The sequence below is a fragment of the Cupressus sempervirens genome, chromosome 7, assembly GCF_028749045.1.
Source record: "Cupressus sempervirens isolate cs-2001-9-10 chromosome 7, ASM2874904v1, whole genome shotgun sequence".
NCBI lineage: Eukaryota > Viridiplantae > Streptophyta > Pinopsida > Cupressales > Cupressaceae > Cupressus > Cupressus sempervirens.
Genome location: NC_143124.1, coordinates 638,665,386 through 638,689,687, shown reverse-complemented (window position 1 = coordinate 638,689,687; position 24,302 = coordinate 638,665,386). Strand labels below are relative to the sequence as shown.

General features: G+C 35.2%; 1 protein-coding gene across 2 annotated transcripts in view; it reads right to left on the bottom strand.

Annotated features, from left to right (window-relative positions):
* Positions 1-12,209: 12,209 nt before the first annotated feature.
* LOC149548301 (Transducin/WD40 repeat-like superfamily protein) overlaps positions 12,210-24,302 on the bottom strand; it is a 186,694-nt gene continuing 174,601 nt past the window's right edge. Inside the window, exons 12-13 of one of the 2 annotated variants that reach the window (XM_089792396.1) lie at positions 14,186-14,382; positions 12,210-12,344 (exon numbers count right to left, since the gene is read on the bottom strand). In XM_089792396.1, the coding sequence (XP_089648522.1) occupies positions 14,204-14,382 (179 nt within the window). In that variant the 3' untranslated portion in view covers positions 12,210-12,344; positions 14,186-14,203. Of the gene's footprint in view, positions 12,345-13,804; positions 14,383-24,302 lie in introns of those variants that run through there. The other variant, XM_089792395.1, reaches the window with a different exon arrangement.

Below are 24,302 nucleotides of genomic sequence, written 5' to 3'. Positions count from 1 at the left end.
TATGGGATCAAGAATTTTCATTGTACATAAACCTAGTATTATCTAGGGAGGATGTTAGAATCATGGTTAATATTAATAATAATAACATAAGGGTCGAGTTATTATATGAAAAAATTAAAAAATTAAAAATCCAAGTAATAGACTATATATATATATATATATATATATATATATATTAGAATAAAATAAAATGATAATAATAATAAAATAAATAGGAATGATCATTGAACAATAGCATTATAGAGAAATGTGGAGGATATACAAATAAGGATTGCTAAATAGTAATACATTATAGAGTTGGATAATAAGTCATGGATAAATGATTTTAAAATACCTAGTTGCAAACACCTAACTAGTTGAATAAGTGAAAGAATTGAGTGCAAGATTTTCATCAAAAAAGCCCTACAATGATAATGGGATATCAAATGTTTGGGATGTAGTCTTTTACCAAGGGCTATCTTAAAACATACTCCACAAAAACAAAAAATAAGATGGAACCATTATAACAACATCAATGTAGAAATGATGATTCATAATTGCTTGTGTAATGTTATTCCCTCAAGGGATCCAACTTCTGTAACACACCCATTAACTTTAGTTTCTATTCAAAAAAGAATTGTTGTCTTTTGCCTCATAAGTTTAGGGCATGACATCATGCTCCCAATCTGAGCTTCCTCCTCTCCACTACCAAGAGATGTGTGCAACCTAGGATTCAACCACAACAAATTAACAATGGTCTCCACTAATTCATTGTTCTCTTCAAAATTTGTTTCCAATTATGGTTATAGTTGTTGTGGTTGCACATTTTTTGCAACAAGATCTAAAAATTCAAAGATTAGAGCATTGAACATATCGGTAAATTCTCTATGTTGCAGGGGAAGCAGTGTGTTGAGTGTACTAGTTGGCTCTAGGGTTGGTGCATTTACATCTCCTTCCACTGGTTGTCACTAAAATTGTTGTGTTGTGGATGTAGCACCTCCATAGTTTTCTATATGCCTCTTTCAAAATGTTATATTCTCCTCCCTTTCTTTCCTCGTCTTCTCCTTTAGTGCAACCTTCTCTATAGCTTGTTTTGCCTTCTTGATAGCATTTAAGATCTGTTGTCATTGTCTCTCAGCCCTTAGCATCTTATATTTTGTGGAATTTGTGTCTCTTTCATCTTTCCTCTACCTGATTTGATCCTTCCTGGAAAGTGCATTTGCCTCCACCTACTTCTTAGTCTCTTCTTGCTTCCTTAGTTTCTTAACATACTCATCGAAGTAAGAAGTTGAGATTTCCTTCTTAGATGAAGCACCCTAGCTCATGCACCTCTCGTAGAAGCATGCATCCTTTACACTGATAGTTGTAGGAATTTTTTGGTTGAACTACTATGTTGTTCACCTTCTAGTGGTGTGCAATGTACGGACTTTGCATCACTGTCACATTCACTTCCAACATGTGTTTCACCAAATTGTTGGCTATCCATCTCATCCCAATTCACACCATCTGCAAAGTAGTGAATGACCTCCTTAAGCGAAACATATGGTAGGGATGGCATTGAAAGGAAAATATCCTCCTCCTAGGTAGTGATTGGATTCCCAATATTTGCGGCAACCTCTTGTAGCCAATCTGGTTGAGAAGCTTGTGTTGGCAAACATAGTCAAACTTAATTATTTTCTATCTCATCAAGGCTTGCTAGCCTATAATTGTTGGTTGGGTGCTCTTGGTTTTTTTGTTGGTTAGTGTGAGGTGAATTGGGAACTTTCTTGTCACTTTGTTGTGCATAATCCCTCAACAAAGTGTTGATTGATTCATTTGAGAAGTTGTTGAATTGCATGAAGGCTTCAATACATATTATCTGCCCCTCGCCTTCCAACACATCAATATTAGTATTATTATTATTTGCAATATTGCTATCAGGATTTAACTGTGTTGATTTTGAGTCAAACTCATTGACCCACGTTTCATGAGTAGTGATTCAACATGAATCCATCTCTCATGAGAATAAATGGAACACTTAGCAGTCATTAGATCTAGGCAATGCTCAAAGAGATGAAGCACCAAGACTTCCCAGGAGGTCACCCATCCCAGTAGTACTCTAGCTTGAGTACGCTTAACTACGAAGTTCTCTCCATGGTTAAACCCACCCTGCTTGCAACCTCATTTTCAAAACCTTCACCAAGTGTTGTGCCTTATGAACCATTCATTATAAATCCTCTTAAGCTCATCAATTGATAAGTGGGAGATAATTTCTATAACAAATCAAATTGTGATATTGCTATTAGTATTTAACTGTGTTGATTTTGAGTCAAATTCATTGACTCATGTTTCATGAGTAGTGATTAAACATGAATCCATCACTCAAATGAGGTTGCAAGAAGAGTGGGTTTAACCATGAAGGGAACTTCATAGTTAAGAAAGCTCAAGCTAGAGTAGTATTGGGATGGATGACCCTCTAGGAAGCCTTGGTACTTCACCTCTATGAGCATCACCTAGATCCAATGAGTGCTAAGTGTTCCATTTATTCTCATGAGAGATGGATTCATGTTGAGTCACTACTCATGAAACATGGGTCAATGAGTTTGACTCAAAATCAACATAGTTAAATCCTGATAGCAATATCATAATTTGACTTGCTATGGAGATTATCTCCTACTTATCAATTGATAAGCTTAAGGGGCTTTCTAATGAATGGTTCATAAGGCACAACACTTGGTGAAGTTTTTGCAAATGAGGTTGCAAGAAGAGTGGGTTTAACCATGGAGGGAACTATGTAGTTAAGCTTGCTCAAGCTGGAGTACTACTGGGATGGGTGACCTCCTAGGAAGTCTCAGTGCTTCACCTCTATGAGCATCACCTAGACCCAATGAGTGCTAAGTGTTCCATTTATTCTCATGAGAGATGGATTCATGTTGAATCACTACTCATGAAATAGGGTTCAATGAGTTTGACTCAAAATCAACACATTTAAATCCTAATAGCAATATCACAATTTGACTTGCTGTGGAAATTATCTCCTACTTATCTATTGATGAGATTAAGAGGCTTTCTAGTGAAAATTTCACAAGGTACAACACTTGGTGAAGGTTTTGCAAATGAGGTTGCAAGAAGAGTGGGTTTAACCATGGAGGGAACTCCGTAGTTAAGTACGCTCAAGCTGGAGTAGTACTAGGATGGGTGACCTCCTAGGAAGTCCCAGTGCTTCACCTCTATGAGCATCACCTAGATCCAATGAGCATTGGGTTCCATTTATTCTCATGAGAGATGGATTCATGTTGAATCACTACTGATGAAACATGGGTCAATGAGTTTGACTCAAAATCAAAATATTTAAATCCTAATAGCAATATCACAATTTGACTTGCTATGGAAATTATGTCCTACTTATCAATTGATGAGCTTAAGGGGCTTTCTAATGAATGGTTCATAAGACACAACACTTGGTGAAGGTTTTTGAAATGAAGTTGCAAGCAAAGTGGGGTTAGCTATGGAGGGAACTATGCAGTTAAGCACACTCAAGCTGGAGTACTACTAGGATGGGTGACCTCTTGGGAAGTCTCAATGCTTCACCTATGTGAGCATCACCTAGATCCAATGAGTACTAAGTGTTCCATTTATTCTCACAAGAGATGGATTCATGTTGAATCACTACTCATGAAACATGGGTCAATGAGATTGACTCAAAATCAACACATTTTAAATCCTGATAGCAATATCACAATTTGAATTGTTGTGGAAATTATCTCCTACTTATCAATCATTATTTGCATCAGCAATATTGGCACCACCAACATTTGCATCAATGTTATTTGCATCAGTAGCAACAACTATTGCATCTAATCCACTACTTCTAGTTCTACATCTAATTCATCCTCGCCATCCTCAGCAACAATGAAGCATAGGCTTGGGCCCATATCATGCACTAAGCCATCCATGTTGAAAGGCCAAACACCTGTCCTATGAAAATCACTCATTGTATTGCCTAGTGTAAATGTCATTTTGGTAGCCTCGCTAAATAGGGTTGCCAAGTCCTCATGACCAATATCAATCTGAAGGTTACTAGCCATTTACACATTTTGAAACTATTTGAAGTCACATGTGAATGGTGGAAAAACACTAACATCCAACAATTAACACCTATGGCTCGTATGAGTTGCAAGTGTCACAAAATCTATGCCTAGCAACCTTGCTTTGTCAATTATTTTCCATCCCACATGGCCGCCATGACCATCAAATACTAGAAGACACCTATTTGAGGGAGACAACCCATCAAGAAATGTTCGTACAAAGTGGTCCTAAACTGTTGAGGTTTGATTATGGCACCTAATGTACTTTTATCCTTTCTTGAACTTGGCTTCTTTTTGTATGCCATGACTGTCAATATCCTAATGACAACAATGCTTGAGATTGTATAGAGATTCAGTGGCACGTCAAAAAAATGCAAACAATATAAGGAAATATTATTAGATCAACAATGGAAAGTATCATATTGAAAACAAGAGCAATGCATTGAATTCTTGTGAGTTGAATAGTGGATACAATCTTCTACACATGCATGTGAGTTGAAGCATGGATAAATCCTTCACATATGCATACAACAGATTTCATTGGAAATATGCACACCCATACAGGAAAGGTACCTTGATGACTGCATACAATCAACATGAACTCCACAGACCATACAAGTCATGTCAACTTTACAGGGCATATAGTCAATACGAACTTAAGAAATCAAACAGTCAATATGAACTTAACAATGCACACAGTCAATGTCAACTGAGCAATACATAGATTGATGACAACCTAACAATGCATTTTGTTACTTGAATGAGGCGGTGCAGTCGAATGGATGTATGTAAATGAGTATACTCAAGGTGGTCAACAAATGAATGAAAAAATAAGAATAGTATCAGGCTATGTAATTATTCCAAAGGAGGGTGGTGGGAAGAATGAGTTGGTGTTGAAAAAAGCCAACAGTATGAGGAAGATAATGATGAACACAGGAAAATCCCCACAATTAATATGAGTACTAGGAGCAATTTTGGAGATACACAAATAGTACAACATCAAATAATGATATAATCGACAACATACACTACAATTATCTACTAGAAAACCATTTTTAATTATTCAAAACAATGAGAGCATTGATTTTGGCAAAAACATTTATACGTATTAGATACTCATAGCAAACCCCAATGTTCTATAGAAACCTGCAATGTACTTGGAACATTTGAAAGGAACACAACAGATACCAATGATTATTTCGACATTGTATACTACTCATTTCTTGACTATAAATCCTTCAGTACAATAATATAATTTGAAACCCTTAAATAATTAGAAACCCTCAACTGAAAATCATATCACATTTCAAAGATTCCCTTTTACATTTCATCTATATAATTCAAAACCATTTGAAACCCTTGTTTATCATTCCCCTTTTCCTCTAAAATTTTCTTGCATTGTCGTTAAAGGTGGAAGAAAACCCTTTAAAAAGTTGGCATTATAACAATGATAAACAATGATATTAGCAAACCATTTGCAAAAGCCTTGAAAAGCTCAAAAAATTCATAAATTACACAACAAAAATCAATTGATTGAAAATACTCCAAGCAATTAGATATAAAAACCAGTATTTATATGTGCCTCTGTCTATAGATGTATATACATAGACACACATAACTATAAATGCATGTGTGTGTGCATGTCTACATATGTATGTATGTATGTATGTATGTATGTATACATATATGTACACACACACACACACACACACACACACACACACACACACACATATATATATATATATATATATATATGTATGTATGTATACATATACATATATATACATATACATATATATACACATAGATATATATGTACACATATATATATCTATGTACACACACACACACACACACACACACACACACACACACGTGTGTGTGTGTGTATGTACATATATATACATATGTATGTATGTATGTATGTATGTATGTATGTATGCATGTGTGTGTGTGTGTAAATTTATACATATACGTAAAGATGCATCCACACAAACGCATACAAAGACATTTGCACAAATTCATTTTCATTATATCCATTGTGATGCTTGAATTCATTGTATGCATTAAAAATTTGATATTGACTGTATGCATTGACAAGTTGGCATTTAGAAAACAGGAGTCAAGTATTATAAATATACAACACTACATAACTATAAAAAAGGATTTATTACATAACAGTGAACTGAAGTTTGATTGTTATAGATACAAGTGATACAACATTAAGTAATGCAATGGTAAAGATCCACTAAATAAACCCGCCAACCAATGAATTAAAACCCTTCAATCATTCCAACCCCTTGAATTATTATAGACACATACAAGACCCATCTTTGACGCGAAACATGCAAGATACTTTCTAATTATTACTTGACATTGTACATTGTTTCTTTGCCATTTTATTAAATTAATACTTCCTTTCACATTACATACAATCATTTAAAACTGAAACCCCAAAGATATAAAATAGAAATTGTAGAATCATGGAAACATTAAGGGAATGATAAATAATAGCAAGAGTAAACTCATAGAAAACCCCATAATGTCCCGAAACCTACAAGTTAGTAGATTCATTCATAGCAAACATAACAAAAAGTTGTGATTCTATCAACATTATACTCTATATGCTTACCATATTCTCAAATAATTACTCTCACAATGCATGCAATCATTTCATGATGAAACCCCAAAGACATACAACAGAAACTACAAGATAATCAATGCAACACTAAATGAATGATAAATAACAATGAGATGTTACGTCATGAGTTCTCTCCTAAAATGTAGAAGAAAAACAAATTTGAGCAAAATGATTAAGTTAGAAGTGAGAGGAAGCATTGGTGGAACCTCTGTGAGTGACTTATAGACGATGAAAATGAACTGGTTTAGGGTTAATTTGACTTAGTAAATGGGTTAACCATTGGTGGTAATGTGGCATTTGGTGAACAATAATACATGTCACTATGTAGGGTAATATGCTTAGTCATGATTAAGGTAGGCTCATGGTGGGGTCTAATAACATGGGGTTTTGATTTCTAAAACGGACAATGTGTTTTAATTAAAATGACCCCACCACCACCTTTTCTACCCAATGAGCAGATTCACATTATAAAGTGAACATTCATTCACACAAAAGCAATTGCTAATTGGATACATTCAATTTCTTTATCCACCATTCTTTTTCGATGAATACAGAATTGGTAGGTATTCATTGAGAACATGACAGAAGCAAGACAAGAAGTAGTAAACCATTACAAAACACCAAACATAAGATAATAATATTAGAAATTTAGTAAACCCTAAGTAGTCGTTGAAAACAAAAGTTTTCTAATGTAGTTAATGGCACAGTAGTAACCAAGAGTAAAGTGTTTCTAGGGATTGTGAAGCATGAACACAATGCATTGAAAATAGAAGTGAAATTCTTGTACAAACTTAGGAGAACGATGACATTAATTTTAACAAATACTTCATTACAGACTTTGAATTTCCAAATAATTGCAGGGATTTAGGAGGACAAAACATTGATAAATAGGATTAAATGTGTTTTTAAAAAGTAGTCAAAGCAGTAAAATAGGGAAAAATTCATTATTTACAAGTAGTAAGAGCAGTAAACCATAAAATGTAGATATAAAACTTTATTTACGAGTAGCCATATTGGTTAAAACTGGGGGTGAACGTGCACTATTTACAAGCAGTAAGAGACGTACAACTATATAGAATATTTTGTTTACACTTAGAGGCAAAACAACTTGATTCAGATATAAAACTTGATTTAGGAGCAGTCATATATGGTTAAAAGTGGGCATAACAACCAGTAAAATGAGGAATGTAACGTGCATTTGAACCCATAAAATAGGAAGACAAAACATGCAATTGAACTAGTAAAATAGATAACAAAACATGAAAAATGTGCTTTATAACCATTAAAGTTGGGGGGAAATGTGTTTTTAAACCGCTACAATTGGAAAAAAGCGTGACTTTCTAAAGCACTAAGACCTATAAAGAACGTGCATTCGAGCCACTATAACATGCAATGAAATTTGGAAAAACATGTGCATTCGAAACACTCAGATAGGAAATACAAGTGGTAATTAGAGTGTATTTGAGCTACTAAAAAAGGAAATAAACATGAAATTAGCATTATGTGACTAACCTAAACAAAATTGCTATGTGACTAAATCAAGAGTGTTCAGACAAGGAATTTTCAAACATATAAATGTGGCATTGTATCATTCTTATAGGGATTTTGTCATAGAATGAATGGTTTTTCGATTTTAATTTTGAATTGTGTTGGGAAGTGATCAGTCATTTCATACAATGAATTGCATTTAATGTTTTCTTAATGGAATGGCTCCCTGTATTCAAATATATATCATTTGTGTCTTCTTTTTTATTCATCCATCTATTAAATTAATTTCATTTGTTACGCTTGCATCTATTTAATTTAATTCAATTGGTGAGCCTTACACTATTAGCTATCCATGCAGGTACCAATTGAAGTTGGGTTAACTGCAATAAGCCCCCATATTTGTTTCCAGTCCATGTGTAGAAGGGAATGTTAAATAATTGGTGATGCACCAATAGCTATGCATTTTTGTATGTAAAAGAATTTGTAATGCACCTATAAATGTGCATGTGTGCACTTTAATGTAATCCAAAGTGAACATAAATACAGTCACTTTGTATTTTGCAACCAATCAAGTAAATATGCATTTATGTGCAACATTATGTTTTTTACCAATACAAATGACACATTTTTTGTGCAATGGTGTGTCAATTTTAAACACATTTGTACCAACAATTGCCCATTTTTAGTCAATATGTATTAGTGTAAAAGGTAACAGGTATCAATGTTCATGTTGATTTCTTTTGGCATATTTGTGTGCAAGTACCAAGGGTTTTTTAGGTCGGTCAATGGGGGGGTAAAGGTAACAAAAATTGTGATGGTTATGCGTACATGGGCGGCAATTGGGTCTTTTCCCTTAGTCATGCAAAATCATTGGCAATTTTAAAAATGTCTATATTTTCTTATTATAATTGTTGTAAGTGAAGGAGCAAGGCTTTCGTGGTGCGAACGAATATTGCAAGTGTTAGAAGTTGGTTGCAATGATTATTAAATTATTTTCCTTTAAATGCATTACATCTACTTTAGTTGGACTCGAGAATAATGGTGTATCAAGTAGGAGCTCTCTCAAGGACCTTTCTACCTTTTCAGGGTTTCTCCGAGTGTAATTGTGTCTGTCTATCTAGTTTTTTGTTCAGCATTGTTTATTGATATGCACGCCATTATATGATGTTGTGAATTGCAATTATGATGAACATATTTGGTTGATTTTGCAACCATGACAAATATTTTTAGTTGATTCTTCAATACCAAAAAAAGAAGAGAAAAACATATTTAGCTAGTAATATATCCATTAGAGCATGCACAGGTAGTGGAGTTGGCTTGGGCCTTGGCTTTACTTCCCAATTGTCTCAAGTTCGACTCCAATGCCCAGGCTCTCCAATTGCACCTAGCTTTGCAAGCGGCTTGGTACATCCACATAGGATTAGTCTCAACCAAGCTTACCCCCTCCCAACTCCAACTTGGTAGCAACAAGACAATGGTAAGGCGGTCGGGGTGTTGGGTTGGGTCATGGGGATACCTCTAGTGCAACAACATATCTACTAGAATTGGCCAATCAATGTTTTAAAAGACTTTATACAAGGTTGATATGTAGAAATCCATGATTGGTGATTTCCTAAAGCATACTCAGGCATTTTAAGGATCATTGAAAATCTAGTGAAAGGTGTATTGATAAAAATGCAAATTTTATGAGCATTTTGTCCAAACCAGTGCAAAATATCCTACACAAAATGAAGATATTGATCCCCTTAACAATTGTAGATAGGCTAAGCAATAGTTTGAACACCATGAAAAACTTTGGAAGCCTGCATCGGTATCCTCTTTTCTACTAACGCTATAAGGTGACATTCATAAATTATCATACAACATAAGCACAAGATCCCAATTTGTGAAACGGGGATGAGTTATGTATAAACTTTCCATATATAAAGATTGCAAGAACATCAATACTCGAACAAATAATTGTGAAATGAAATCCTATATGATATCCATGTTGTCCACAAAGATGACTAGGAATTTAGCAAAGGGTTTGTCTAAATATCTAGGAAGACAATGAAATATATTTAATAAAATATGTATATTTCAGCAAATGAAACAAATGTGATGACCACCTAATTTTTGCTTCAAGTTTCCTTCGTTGACTCTTTTGGATTGTCATTTTTTAAGGCATCCTTAGATCCCACTATATAATAAAATGACATTTCAACATCTTTAGAAAACATTAGTTTTTTCAATGAAAGAAATTCCACTGTAAAATTCTAGATATTATGAAAGTCTTTCTAGTTGATAGAAAATGCACATAAATATTAAAAGGTATGCACAAATTTCCATAAAATATTAAACATGTAATTATCATTGAAGAAGACAAGGAATCCCTAAGTGTGTCTAGGAAATCATTCACAATTTGATTTAAATTTTTCATCTGAATACCTCATATAAAGGATATCGAAATACATGTTTCATACAAAAGATGAGCTGTTGATAGAATATACAACCATGATATTAAAAAAATGTATTTTGTTATCAAAACCACGTGATTGATAAAGCTTCAAGTATAGACTATGTAAGTGTTTTTTGCATCAATATTTTGGAGCATATTACTGTTGATGTGAGTTTTGTTCCACTACAACATGCAAAATCAAATACTTAATGTTTTGAGGAGAAATGTCAAACAATCAATCCTCTCTTGATATAAGGCCATCCCTCATGCGAGGCTTGCAAAGTAAGATCATGAAATGACTTTAAGGTTCCTTCTTAGTCATGGACTTCACTCAATTTTATGATGTGATATGTTGGTGGTCACAAAGGGGCTTAATCTATTCATTCAATGGATATCAACTCTTGCACTCCTAAAGATTTAGCTTCACAATATGCAATGAAAATGTAGTTTGATTTTTTAACTTTAACACTTCAACTCCAACTTAAACGTACAACTTCTATTACTACTTCTAGCTACAAATGCAAGAAATCATGGATGACTTGGACTACTAGACGTAATCTCACTAGCGGCTCCACCCACCTAGTGCAAGCCTCTAAGGAACACTCGAATGGTTTTCAAATCAATAATCCTCTCTCCAATCACATGAAATAGATACAAATTAAGGATTCAACATCAATTGAAGTTAAGTGCATTCAATCATCGACTTATCACACAAGGTACCCTTACCATCAACAAGAGGCAAGTGGCCCGAATTTGTTTGAATCAAACAAGTAAACATCCACAACTTCCATTTAACTAAACCAATTCAACATGAAAATAAATCTACTCCAAGTGAAAGATTGAGGAAACCATCCAACACTCCAAAGCAATAAGTAATTCACCATGAAGAACCAGCAATGAACTATCCATTACTTTGAAAGCATCATAGCAACAATTTGATCAAGTCTCTCCCTTGGCTATCCTACCCCACCCTCTCTATTCTCATGCCCTAAACTAATACCCTAAGCTCATCTAATCCATTACAAATGAGAAGGCCTTCACCTTTTATAGTAGTTCCATTGCAATGAAAGGCCAAGATTGATTCAAGACCAAGAGTCTAGATTTCTTCCCATATACCCTAAGGTTGCCAAATTTACAATCAATTACATGAAGGCAACAACCATAAGAAAATTAAAATGATTTTTCCACCCAATGAGAAAATCGAATACTTGACATGTGATTTAATTGTGCTAGAAATTGATATTTTCTAATTGGAGACAACCTTATGCTCTGCTTGATGCCTTGGCTTGAGAATATGTTTGTTAAAATTGCATAAGTATCTCTCAATGTTTGAGATTTCTTTATCCTTTAAAACTTCCTCATGGAATCGACTAAAATCTCTTGCATCTTTGTGAGCTTGATCTGTCTTTATTCTCCTTGAATATGTCCTCATGTAGTTGGATCTTCTTTGCTTTCTTAAGTTTTCTTTTGAGTTCAATCTGAATTTGAGGATTAATAGCTTGAACATAAATCTATCCTTCTTATTTGAGTCCCCGGGCTTGGGACATCTTCTTGTAATATCCACTTGAAGTTTGAAGGCCTTGATCATTAGCTTGCCCTCTAGCTCCTCCTTATAGTGACAATTTATGTTGATGTGATGATGGAGGGTATGTGCACCAACAATGCTTTGATTTTCTAACATGTTCCAAGAATGCATTTCAATTCAGCCCTCCCTCCACCTTGAATTCACCTTGCAAAACAAACAAGAAATAAGTTTGTGAGAATTTTTTTTTGAAAAAACATCACATTGATAATGAACAATTCATCCCACTAAAGCATTAAAATTCATTCTTCTCACAACTCTCTAATCTGCCCATTTGATTGGTCTTTCATTTTACATGAGGAAAATAATAGCCAATGGAAAGGGGAACATCCCAAGTTGGGAGTATAATGTGGTGAAAAATCCTTAATCTTAGGAATTTCCCCAAGTGGAAAATCCTTAGCATTAGGAATTTCCACCAAATAGGAATTTCTCAAATTTTACCTCATTTCAACATTCCTTGGTGATTCCTTGTTCTATTTTTGTTCTTTATGTTGCCCTCATGCCATAAATTGATCTTTAAATGTCTTGAAGGATTGTGGAATTTGCAAGAAATAATGTGGTGGAAATTTCTTAACATGAGGAATTTCCACTAAGAAATTTCCACCAGGGAAAATCCTTAACACTAAGAATTGCCACTGAATTCACTTTTGCCACTTAGACTCCCAAAACTTGTCATTTCACCCATTATGCCTATTCTTTCACTATTTTTTTTTATTTGCTATGCCTTAGCATGATCTTACGCCTCTTTTGGGTTGATGAGGAGGGGGGAATCCTTAGCATTAGAAATTTCCACCAAATATGGTGTTGACCATCATCCTTAAGAAAATTGCCATTTAGCATTGCAATGATTAGTCTGCCACCATAATAAGAATCTCTCAAAGTGCTTGCACCTCATTTTGTTCAAAAGGGGGTGGAGATTTTGAGATTTTTTAGGCAAAATGATACTTGATCGAAATAGAGCTAAGGATTTTCCACTAGCATTAGGAATTTCCACCAAATTTAGTTTGTTCATAATCCTTCTATGGTTTGTTCAAAATACTTCTCCTATTTCCCATACATGTAAACCTTTCTCACTCAAACTAAAATTTTGCCTCCTACTTGGACTCAGGGTTTAAAAAAAGCCTTGGAAGGACACCAAAACTCTTACATGAATCTTGAAAAAAATTATTTCCCAGCGAGCCAAAATTAATCAAACTCATCCTTGGACTTTCGAGACTTGAAAATGTCACCAACTAAAACCACATAAGACAATGACTCCTACTTGCTAAATCAAAAAGAAGGGATCCCCATTTGCAATGGAGCGATGGTGTGAAAACCACGCAACTGTATGATCCATCGAGAAGATCAAAAGCATAATATTGAATATGGCATTTTTTAGAACCTTCATATTCAAAGGGTTTCTATTCTAATAGTACAAATATCTATCAAAATAATGGGTTTCTTACCTAAACAAGAAATTTTCAAAGCAGGGCTGTCACCACTTAAGCTTACCCATATGATACAAAGTCAGCATCCAAAATTTGTATGACTAAAAATTTAGATCCATGAGATGACTTTTTGTAAAATTTATTATCAACAAAATGTTCATAGTGAGACCACCAAAGCCATCCAGAATTTACTGTCACTGACAGTTCTATTTAATTAAACTTTTCATTTGCATATTCATTGACAAATTAGAAACAAAAATTCTAGGTTTTCATCTCTTTACAAGCCAATTAAGATGTCCATTGCAACAAAAACGAAAGGAGACTTTACAGAGCTTGTCAGATATATTCTTCTTGAAAGTAAGCTAAAAAATGGACTAGCCTAGCCATTTAGATTCTCCGGAAGAGAACAATGTTTCCTTCAAACCCCTGTCAGTGACCTCATGAATGCCTAGAATTAGTTTCTGACTACAAAACCATCAGATATTTTAAAATACGCAATAAAATGACTTCATAGCAAAAGCCTTGTGCTTAGCTTTGCATTCAAGTAACTCTTTAAACTACCTGAACATAAGAAATAAATTATAACTTAATTTTGCTTTTCTTTGTTAATTTGGCATCCCTTCCATCCTTTGTTTTATGCTTCTTGTCATCTCTTTTAGATGATTTCCTTTTTGATCCAGTGGACAACTTATCTGTTTCTATATCATCCACATTATTCATTTCACTCTCAGTTTTGTCCACAGTTACACCGGTCGTGTCTGCCAAAAAGAAGAAAAAACAAATAAGAACCAATATGCAAAAAATTGTACACATACATATTGCATACACTAACAAAATTAGCAATATAAGGTAATACTAATACTATAAAACTCAAATGAGGTACAGCATACAAAATTTGGTATGTCTAAATATCTGGTCATATTGTGCCTTCAGATTTGTACGAAGATTGATGTTATATCAAATGCTTGTGCCTCTAACCAGACTTAATTACCAAATAACTAAACCGTGAATATCCAAATTGGAATCAAACATCTAGAAACTCATTGATCTAGCCAAAATTACTAGCCACCTCTTTAATATTTTTTTCAAATCCAAATACTGAATATTGAGAATCTGCTGACAGCTACATGGATTTCTAACAAGATCACGATGCCAGGTTTATGCTAATGTAAGTTTGTCATCACCAAACATTACTCACAATACACATATCACAGACATGAATATATTGGGACCAAAGTATACACTTCAATGAAAACTTGGCATTATCAAAGGAAAAGATAGTATTATTTGTCTTGATACACCTCTAGTGCTATTTATTAGAGTGCATGTCTTTGCACATTTCTATCTCTCTTCTAGTTTCACTCCTCATATAATCTTGTTTAAGTTGTTTGCTCCTCTAGAAGTGTGGGGCAAACAATGGTAAGCATTGTAGCATTAAAATTACATGGCATTGACATAGCATTCTGAAAGTGTACAGGAAATTCAATTGCACTGGTTTAGAATCGGAAAACAATGGCAAATTTTACACTAATAAAATGGAAATATGACAAAAATAAATGGAGTTACAAGGAAACAAAAATGTTATTGATGTGGATTATCCAATTGCACTGGTTTATTTTTCTGAAGAATGTAACAGAAAAAGAATATGGAAAATATAAGTTATTGATGTCGATTATTCAATAACCTGCATTTTTTCAAGAAAACATGAACTTGACCAAATTTAACCAGCTCAGAGCCATGTCAAGTTATGAAGAAGTTGGGGCGGGGGATAAGCCCAGACATGCAGCAAATGATCATACAACAGAAAAATTCACATTTGCAGAAATAGAATGAAATCATCTATTCAAATATTGAAATGGTTTTCAAAATCCACTTACTTTCTAGTTCAGATCTGCAATTCCACTCAAGCCTGCAATTACTTCCTCTCCAATGGCAACCACATCAGCAATTTTCTCCTGCTCTCAGAATAGACTTGCCTCTTTTCCTCGTCACACAACCACCCTTCCAATGGTTCATTCTGGTCTTTTAGTGGTTGTGGAATTTCAACTATCGGCCTTTGTGGCTAAACTTGTGACTAATTCGTACCAAATGCGGAATGCCACCTGTCTTAATCTGATCCAGGCAATGCATCACATTCCAATGGGAAGCCTTTATCATATCGAAGATCAGCAAAAGCTCATTTCTGTTTTCCTGATGAGCAACAGACTTACTCATATGAACAGGAACCATCGGTCATTGAGGGGAGACTTTTTAAATCACCTTGTTCCCTGATGAGTGGGAACCATTGGCTATTAAGGAGAGACTTTTTAATTTTCCTCAATCCCCAATGAGCAGGAACAATCAGCTCTTGAGAAAGACATATTAAGCCTCTGCAATCCTCGATGAAAACTAATCCATCGAAGACAAACTCAGATTGGAGAGAACATTTTCAAGTCTTGTTGATCCATATAGCAGGTACAAGAGATTAGAAACGCACCTGGTCAACACTCCAAACTGAACCAAACCAACTGAAGCGAGTCAAAATTGAAAACAAAACACCACTAATAGAATGAACACATGTACAATTTATGTGGATTGATTGTGCACCCAAGAAGTTCTTGCATTAGACACCCTAGTAGGAGAAATATTCCATGAGTGGGAACTCGGGAACATCTGGGCCAATCTGGAATCAAAATTCCAAACTGGCCAGTCCATTTGATTTCAATCATACAACTAGTTTCCCCTTCCATCAATTAGGTACTCCATGTATTTATTCCTTTCTGTATGTCTTCTTGTCAACCGTAATATTTATGATTTCATCTCCCTCTTCAGTTTCTTTCTTGGGGAGTTGATCTACCCATGTTGTCGCATCAAATGTATCTATGGGTATGTGTCTGAGCACTGGTCTCTCCCTCATAATACTTATACAGATCACTGGCATTGAAAATGGGAGAGATATCTATGTTATCAACAAGATTAACTTCATAGGCATTAGCTGAAAACTTTTTCAAGATCCTACAGAGACCTATCTTCTTCCATTTTAACTTGAACCGCCCCGTGGGAACATTTCCTTCCTCAAATGGACCCAGACTAACTCTCCAACCTATTAGTCCTACTCTCTTCTGTGCAGGTCAGCATAATCTGAGTAGTTTGCATTACTTTTTTCCAACTTCCATTTTACCTCTTTATGCAAGTCTCTGATGTACTCTGCTACAACATTTGTCCTTTCTAAATATGAACTATCTCTGTGTTCATCTACACCCCTTGGGTTGTTACTGTACACTACATTGAATGGAATCTTACCTACACTCCGATTAAACAGATTATGTAAGCAAGTTCTGCTTGTGGTAACATCAACTCCCACTGATTTAGTTTACCACCAATCAAACATCTCAAAACAATTCCCAAACACCATTTGACAATTTCAGTTTGACCGTCAGTCTATGGATGGTATGTTAAACTGAAACCCAATTGCATGCCTAACTTCCACAATGTACAACAAAAATGCCCAACAAACTTCGTAAACACAATCTAAGATTATGCTTTTAGGCAAATCATGTGACCAAACTATTCCTTTGAAAAACAAATTCGCAATGTGGGAAGCATCCGTAGTCTTTTGACAGGAAATTAAATGAGTTGTTTTAAAAAATCTATCATGACTATGAAAACTGAACCATTCAAAACAGAATCCATGCTAATGTGTTCCCAGAATCTCTCTGGTATCAGCAATGGCTGGTACAATCATGTATTCTGCTTCACACCCTTGCTAACATATTTCGCATCCTTCTACCATCTTCTTGAATTCAACACTCATCCCTAGCCAATAATAACTCACTCAATAGAGCTATCGTCTTATAAATTCCAAAATGTCCACCCAACCCATCAATATGTCTCTCTTATTAAATTCTCTCACATGGAACCTTGTGGTATGCACAACTTCTTGCCTTTGAACAACAAATTCTGTTGACTGAAATAGCTGTGGAGTTTGATCCACTCCTATCAGACTTTTGGTCACCGCCCATGCTTACTTGAAATATAGATCTTGATCACACAACTCACCAAAAGAATCAAACCCAACAACATTCACTTTCAGTTCATTCAATAGCAAAGTCAAATTTAGCAGCATCTAAACTCTGTTGGACTTCCCAATCCAAGTCCAACTTAGTGCATCTACAACTCTATTGTACTTACCACTCCTATGTTTCAAACAAAGTAACGAGAATTGGAATCGGAATCGGATCGGAATCAGCAAAGGCTGAATCGAATCATGAATCGGCCATGAATTGGAATCGAATTGGCTATGAATCGGCAAATTTAAAAAAACCCTTTAAATTTAGAGATTTTAACAATTTAAAATTTATTTCATGCACCCTTTATTGAATATAACCTATATTACTAATATATCAGTCCTCTGACCGATTTCTGTAATTGGATTTATCAGATGTATTATATTTGCTAAGAATGGGAGAGTGTTATTTGATTGAATATCTAATTTTCTAGTGGTCCATATGAATTCAAAACTATGTTGCCTCGTTGTTCTTCTATATGTAACCACTGAAATAATTATCCCAATTGTATTTGTTGCACATGTATAAGAGTATGTATTCTTTTGATGTTTCTCTTTCTGAGTTGTCAAATCCTAACATTGTGGGAAGATTTTGAATCCTTTCCTTGGTGGGTGGAAAACTGAGTCCTATTGCTTATTGGAGATGAATTATTTACTATTTTACTCAAATGTGTGAGAGGCGTGACTTCTGTAGCTATTGCAGAGATACGATGATGCTAAGGTTTTTTTGTTTTTTTTTAATTTGATTTTTTTAAAGAATTTCTGTCAATTCATGGAGCCGATTCAAGCAATTTTTTCCATGAATTGCATGAATCAGCGATTCGGGCGATTCATGGGAAAAAATTGGCTGAACCGATTCACGACTCGGAAAAAATCACCCAGCCTAAATCGAATCGCCAAACCAGCAATTCAAGCAATTTCCAGGTGATTCTCGAAACTATGGTTTCAAAACAAAAGAATAACTTTGTAAAAATTCAATCCACTTTATATGCCTCTAATTTAACTTACCTTAGGTGTTCATGCATTGCAAGGTATGATTGTCTATAGACAACAAAAGTTGGCAACAAGAAATGTCTCCATGTCTTGAATGCTTGCACAGTTGCATAAAATTCTTGATCATACACTGAATACTTTCTATTTGCCTCATTTAACTTTTTGTTGAAATACTTGTCTTCCTTGACTAAGAACTGCCTATAGCTATTCCACTTGCATCACAATCATCCTAGAAAACTTTTCCAAAGTCTAGTAATGCCAATGCCGGTCACTCTGTCACTTTACTCTTCAATAGTTGAAAACTCTTCTTTGTCGCTGTTGTCCACATAAATTATTTTCTTACTCTCAGCATTGTTTCACTAATGAGAGCACATATCCCACTAAAATTTCTTATAAACTTCCTATAGAAGCTCATTAACCCATGAAAACTACAAACTTCAAACATACTCTTTGCTGGTGGCCAATCAAAATAGCCTCTACCTTCTTGGGGTCCAATTTCAACCCTTCCTCCGAGACTACAAATCCCAAGTAAACTAAATCCTTCATGAAAGTACACTTTTCAAACTCACCATTAGTTTTTCTTCTTTTAACCTTTGCAATACAACCCTAACATGTTCTAAATGTTCTTCCTTTGTTTTACTAGAAATCAAAATACCATCAAGATACACAATAACAAAATTACAAAAGATAGGGCTTCAGCACTTGGTTCACCAACTCATTAATGTATTGAGTGTGTTTGTCAATCCAAATAGCATGACCAGCCACTCCTACAATCCATCCTCCATCTTAAACGTTGGTTTCCACTCATCCCCTTCACGGATTTGGATTTGACAGTACCCACTCTTCAATTCAATCTTCGTGAAGTACCTTGCTGCACTCCAACAATCCATTAAATCATCCATCTGGGGTAATGGAAATATATACTTGATGCTAATCTCAATGATTGCCCTGAAGTCAGTACACATTCTCCAGCCACCTCTCTTCTTAGGTACAAAAATTGTAGGTACTGCACACACATTGAGACTTTGTCTGAGCAGCCCCTAGTCCAACAACTCCTTGAGTTGTCTGAATTCTCATTCTCATTAGGTGTCTATACGGTGCTTGCAGTGACGCTAACCAGTTCTAACTTCAATTTTAGTGGTTTGCCATTTTGTCAAACACTTAAATGCAAGCTATGATACCACTATAAAGAACCCCTACAGGGTATCCAACCTCCAACTTGCAAATGTTTGTGTTTTTGAATGTTTTGTTTTGATTTGCAATTTTAAAATAAAAAATAAACCTTTTGCCAGGCAAAATATAATAACATTGCAAATATAAAATATTCTGGAAATAAAATAGAGCTGCAATGATTCTTATTGAGCATTATATGTAAATATTTGAAATGCTTTTCATTAACCATTCATACCCAGAGGTCCTCAAGCTTTTATTATAAAATTTGGAAATATATGGCAACAATATACAAACCTGTAGATAACAGTTGGTAATGAGTACTTTTGGTTGGTAATGATTGCAATAGCTGCCACAATCAATTCTGGGAATAGTCTTTAAAATCTGCACTTAAAACCCTTGCACCTTTCAATTGAAATTTCAAAATACTGTAGCAATTTATTGTTCATGCATTACTGTAGCCCAGGTACTGCAGCATCATTGTAGCAGCAAGATTAAAACTTGCAATCTGCTATTTATTGGCTATTAATGATGATCCACAAGTCTGCAATGAATAAGCATCAAATATATGCACAAACCCTTGATATTTCTTTCACAAATCTGCATGATGAAGACCTATTGATGTGTGTTTTATGACCAACCAAATAGTAGAACAAAATACCAAGGTATCTTCATCCTCTCTTAAACGAAGTCTCGTGTATTCTAAGATTGCGAGAAGATCATAGGATGACTCCAAGGTTCCTTCAATGTCAGGTCTTGACTGTGGATAGGCCCCATGGTTCATGTGATCTATTGATGATCACAAGGGGCCTTACATGTATTTTCTCAGATTCATTTCAAGTCATGCTAGATGTGGGGACTATCGAAAGGTTTTGCAATGAGATAACTTTTAGGATTTTCATGAAATATGTGCAAATAAAAGGAGATCAGGGTTCAGAGATTCTATTCTAATCCCAAGGGCAGTGATAACAACAAATGGTACTCTGGTGGACAAAATCCTTGATTACCTAGCTCCGCTTCACCAAGTTATACTACAACTACACCTGAACTGGTGCAATCTTCAAGGATTACAAAAGATATTCATACCATCACATATACCGTCATAGAGAACAAAGAATATGAATGATAATAGTTAAGCATACATATGAAAGAGGTTTAGGCTAACTTTGCACAACAATTTAGAATCACTAAAATGTCAAAAGTATGAACCAAAGGAATTCATCAAAACACCATCTTTTCCATGGCAATCACCATACTTCATCTAATAAAATTAATCTAAATGAGGCAATTAAGAGAATAAGCAAGCACAAAAACACATCAAGTATTCACCAAAGTTTAATGAAAACTTTAATGTCTTAGTAGCTCATAGCAACAATGTCAAAATTCCTCTCCATTACAAATGAGAAGGCATTTATATATGTCCACGAATACAATGGGTGGCCCTAATGAAAATAGTAACTAATAGCCCAGATTGCGCCACATCACATCTAATTAGGATTAGGACAAATAAAGGGAAACTACATTAATGCAAGATGGAATTCACTACTATAATGGTAATAAATGCCCACTATGCATTAATTGCATGTATCCTTGACTTTGTTGCCTGAAGGCATGGAATCAATCCAACACTGTCTCTAACTCTTTTCTGTTGATACTTGGGGTCGAATCCTACTTGAACTCCAGAACTGCAACTACCATTTCAACCTTTCCTAAGCTTTCGTCCAAATCTGGTAGCAAGTCCTAAGTAGTGTTCATGGTATCTGGGAAGATAAACAAGTTATCAAAATCATTCCTCTAGAAAAAACTCCACTGAAAGAACTCCAACTTTCAAGTTGTTTACTGTTATTTCATCCTCTACCATTCTCTGTGACAAGAAGGATGCAACTGTATTGGAAACCCATTGCCTGTTATTGTCAACTATCTTTCTCCATCAAGAAAATTCCTTAGTGAAGCTCCCAAACGTTTTCTTGGTTGTGATCACTGCATTGTACCATCAAAGGAAGTCAAAACATCCCCTTCATCAATAACTCCACCGTCGATCAATGCCTACTTGGGAGTCTCCATCAGATTTTGTATATCATAGATCACCTCATCCTGGTAAACGTGCTCATCCTCCCATTATTTATCTATGCATTCGATCCTAGAGAGTACAACTAACATCCTACTATGAACTTGTACCAATTCTTTTGCATGCTTGAAGGCTTCTTCCTAGATTCTTTCTATCCAAACCTTTGCACCTTGGGTAGTCCTTTTGATCCGATCAATATGATCTATTGCTTAACTGAGATACCTGTTGGAGGGACAAAGGATGAACTTTCTTCTCTCACTGGAAGAGGCAAGTTGTTTATGAATTGACACAAGGTCTTCATTTCTCTTTTCTATTTTTGATAATCTCTCTTCTAGTTTCTTCATCCTTTCTTTCAAAGCATGAGCGGAATCATCAAAATTCTCTATTATTTGTTCACAGGAGGCATGACCAAGATTGATTTCCGTGGCATGGTACTCATTTGGAGTGATATGGTTGTTTGTCTTATTGATTGTAGGAGTTGCAATCTGCAAAATCCTAGATCTTGATTCTCCTCTCACAACATTACTAAACCTTTTAGATTTCCCTTTTTCCTCAAGTTCATTGACTCTGTCCAAAATTTCTTGTGATTCAACAATCAGGACCTCTTCTTGACTTTTCCAAATCCATTGCTTTAACCATTCTGGAATATGTATATTTTGATCTCCCTATATCATCACTTGATCTTTCCCTTGGACCATTTGAATGTTGATTTCGTCTTCACTTTCTAGACTATCCATTATCACTTCTAGAGTTGCAACCTCTATGGTTGGAATCTTTATCGTTGCTACAAGAACATCTTCTTATGGATTAGCCTAAGCTTCCATCAATTTTCACTCCAAGATTGCCACAATACTTTCCTCTGTAGCCATATCTTGATCCTTACTTTTTCCACGTGTAGATTTCTCATATGCATTTACACTCAACCTATCCTGTACAAGCCTTGCCAAATTTTCTTCTCGCTCAAATCTCCTTACACTTGTCTCTACTTCCTGTCTTTCAAACATTTATATCTCTTGTACACTAGAAGTGCGACTCGGTGAAGAGGAAGCATTTCTAGGCTTTTGCTTCTTTAGTTGAGGTTCCTGGGTATCTGGCCAACTCCTTGGCTACCTTTCTTGAGTTGCCTCTTTCCCTTTCCTGTGTTTTGCACCTTCTAATGGAGTTTCCCTTTCTTCCATACTTCCTTCGAATATTCTCCTTGGTCATTTATCCCTAAGTGGTTGATGCTCAAACAATCAATATGTAAATCCATTTTTTGGCACAATTAGTTTGTTGAGTTTATGATCAATCTACCACTTTGTAAAAGCCAAGACTTGCTTACAAAATATGTTATGATGTGTGACCTCTTCCCTTTTCCATTCGCATGGATGAACCATCTTTTTTGGATTGAATCCCTTTTGCACTACAGTTGAGTCTTCCTCCATTCAATCAGGCACTTGGAATATGTTGCATGTCCTGATCGTATTTAGAGGCAATCTTGAAAGCATTTTCCTTCTGATTTCGTTCTCATCTGCGGCATGTGCTTGAAATTCCTTGAGGTGAACTTTAGGTTGGTACTTTTATCCCGCTACTGATCTGATTTGGTATTAGGGATTGAAATCAGACCTTATCAGAAAGAGTGGCAAATGGAAGAAGTGGAGTTCGTCTAATGATCTCATTGTTGCCTTTAGACACGGGCATACCTCTATTTTACCTTCTCCTGTACAAATTGGGAAATGCAACAACAATTTCTTCTTTCCCTTCTGAATCTCGTCATAAACTATAAGTTGTCAAGTAAACTCTAACAAGACCAACTTATCCGTTAAGTACCTTCGAAGTTTGAACGGTTCCAAAGAAAATCCTTGAACTTGAATGTATGAAAAGGTAGGGAATTGAATAAACTAGGCTCTATCATCTTCTACTAACTTCATTGCTCCAACTTACAATCTAATATACAACCTCTTTTCAAAAGTCCTAACAATACACATGATAAAGACATCATTAATCCTAACATAGTCATCCCTAGAAAGCAAATGCAACTATTGGTAGCATTCATGAACTTTCAAGTGTTGGGATCTGCTCCCAATCAACCCTTTCCATCTTAGTCTATCGTACTTCATCTTTTGAGCTAGCATATAGATGACGTAGGAGCTCATATAAAATTTCCTTGTTGCTCTATATATCAATAGTTCATTCAAGTTGTCACTGATGAGTCCAACCCAATCTATCCTACTGACTTCTCAAGTTACTTGCTCGATGAAGTACCAAATCCAAGCTTCAAATTTATAGGAATGGGGGAACCCAAAAATCCGACTGGCCATCATGACCATGTCACTATACTCTCCCTACAAGTCAAGCCATGCCAATTCCTTGGGTATCTCAGAATGGTGGAACCTTTTTTTTTTTTGACCATTTCTTATTGA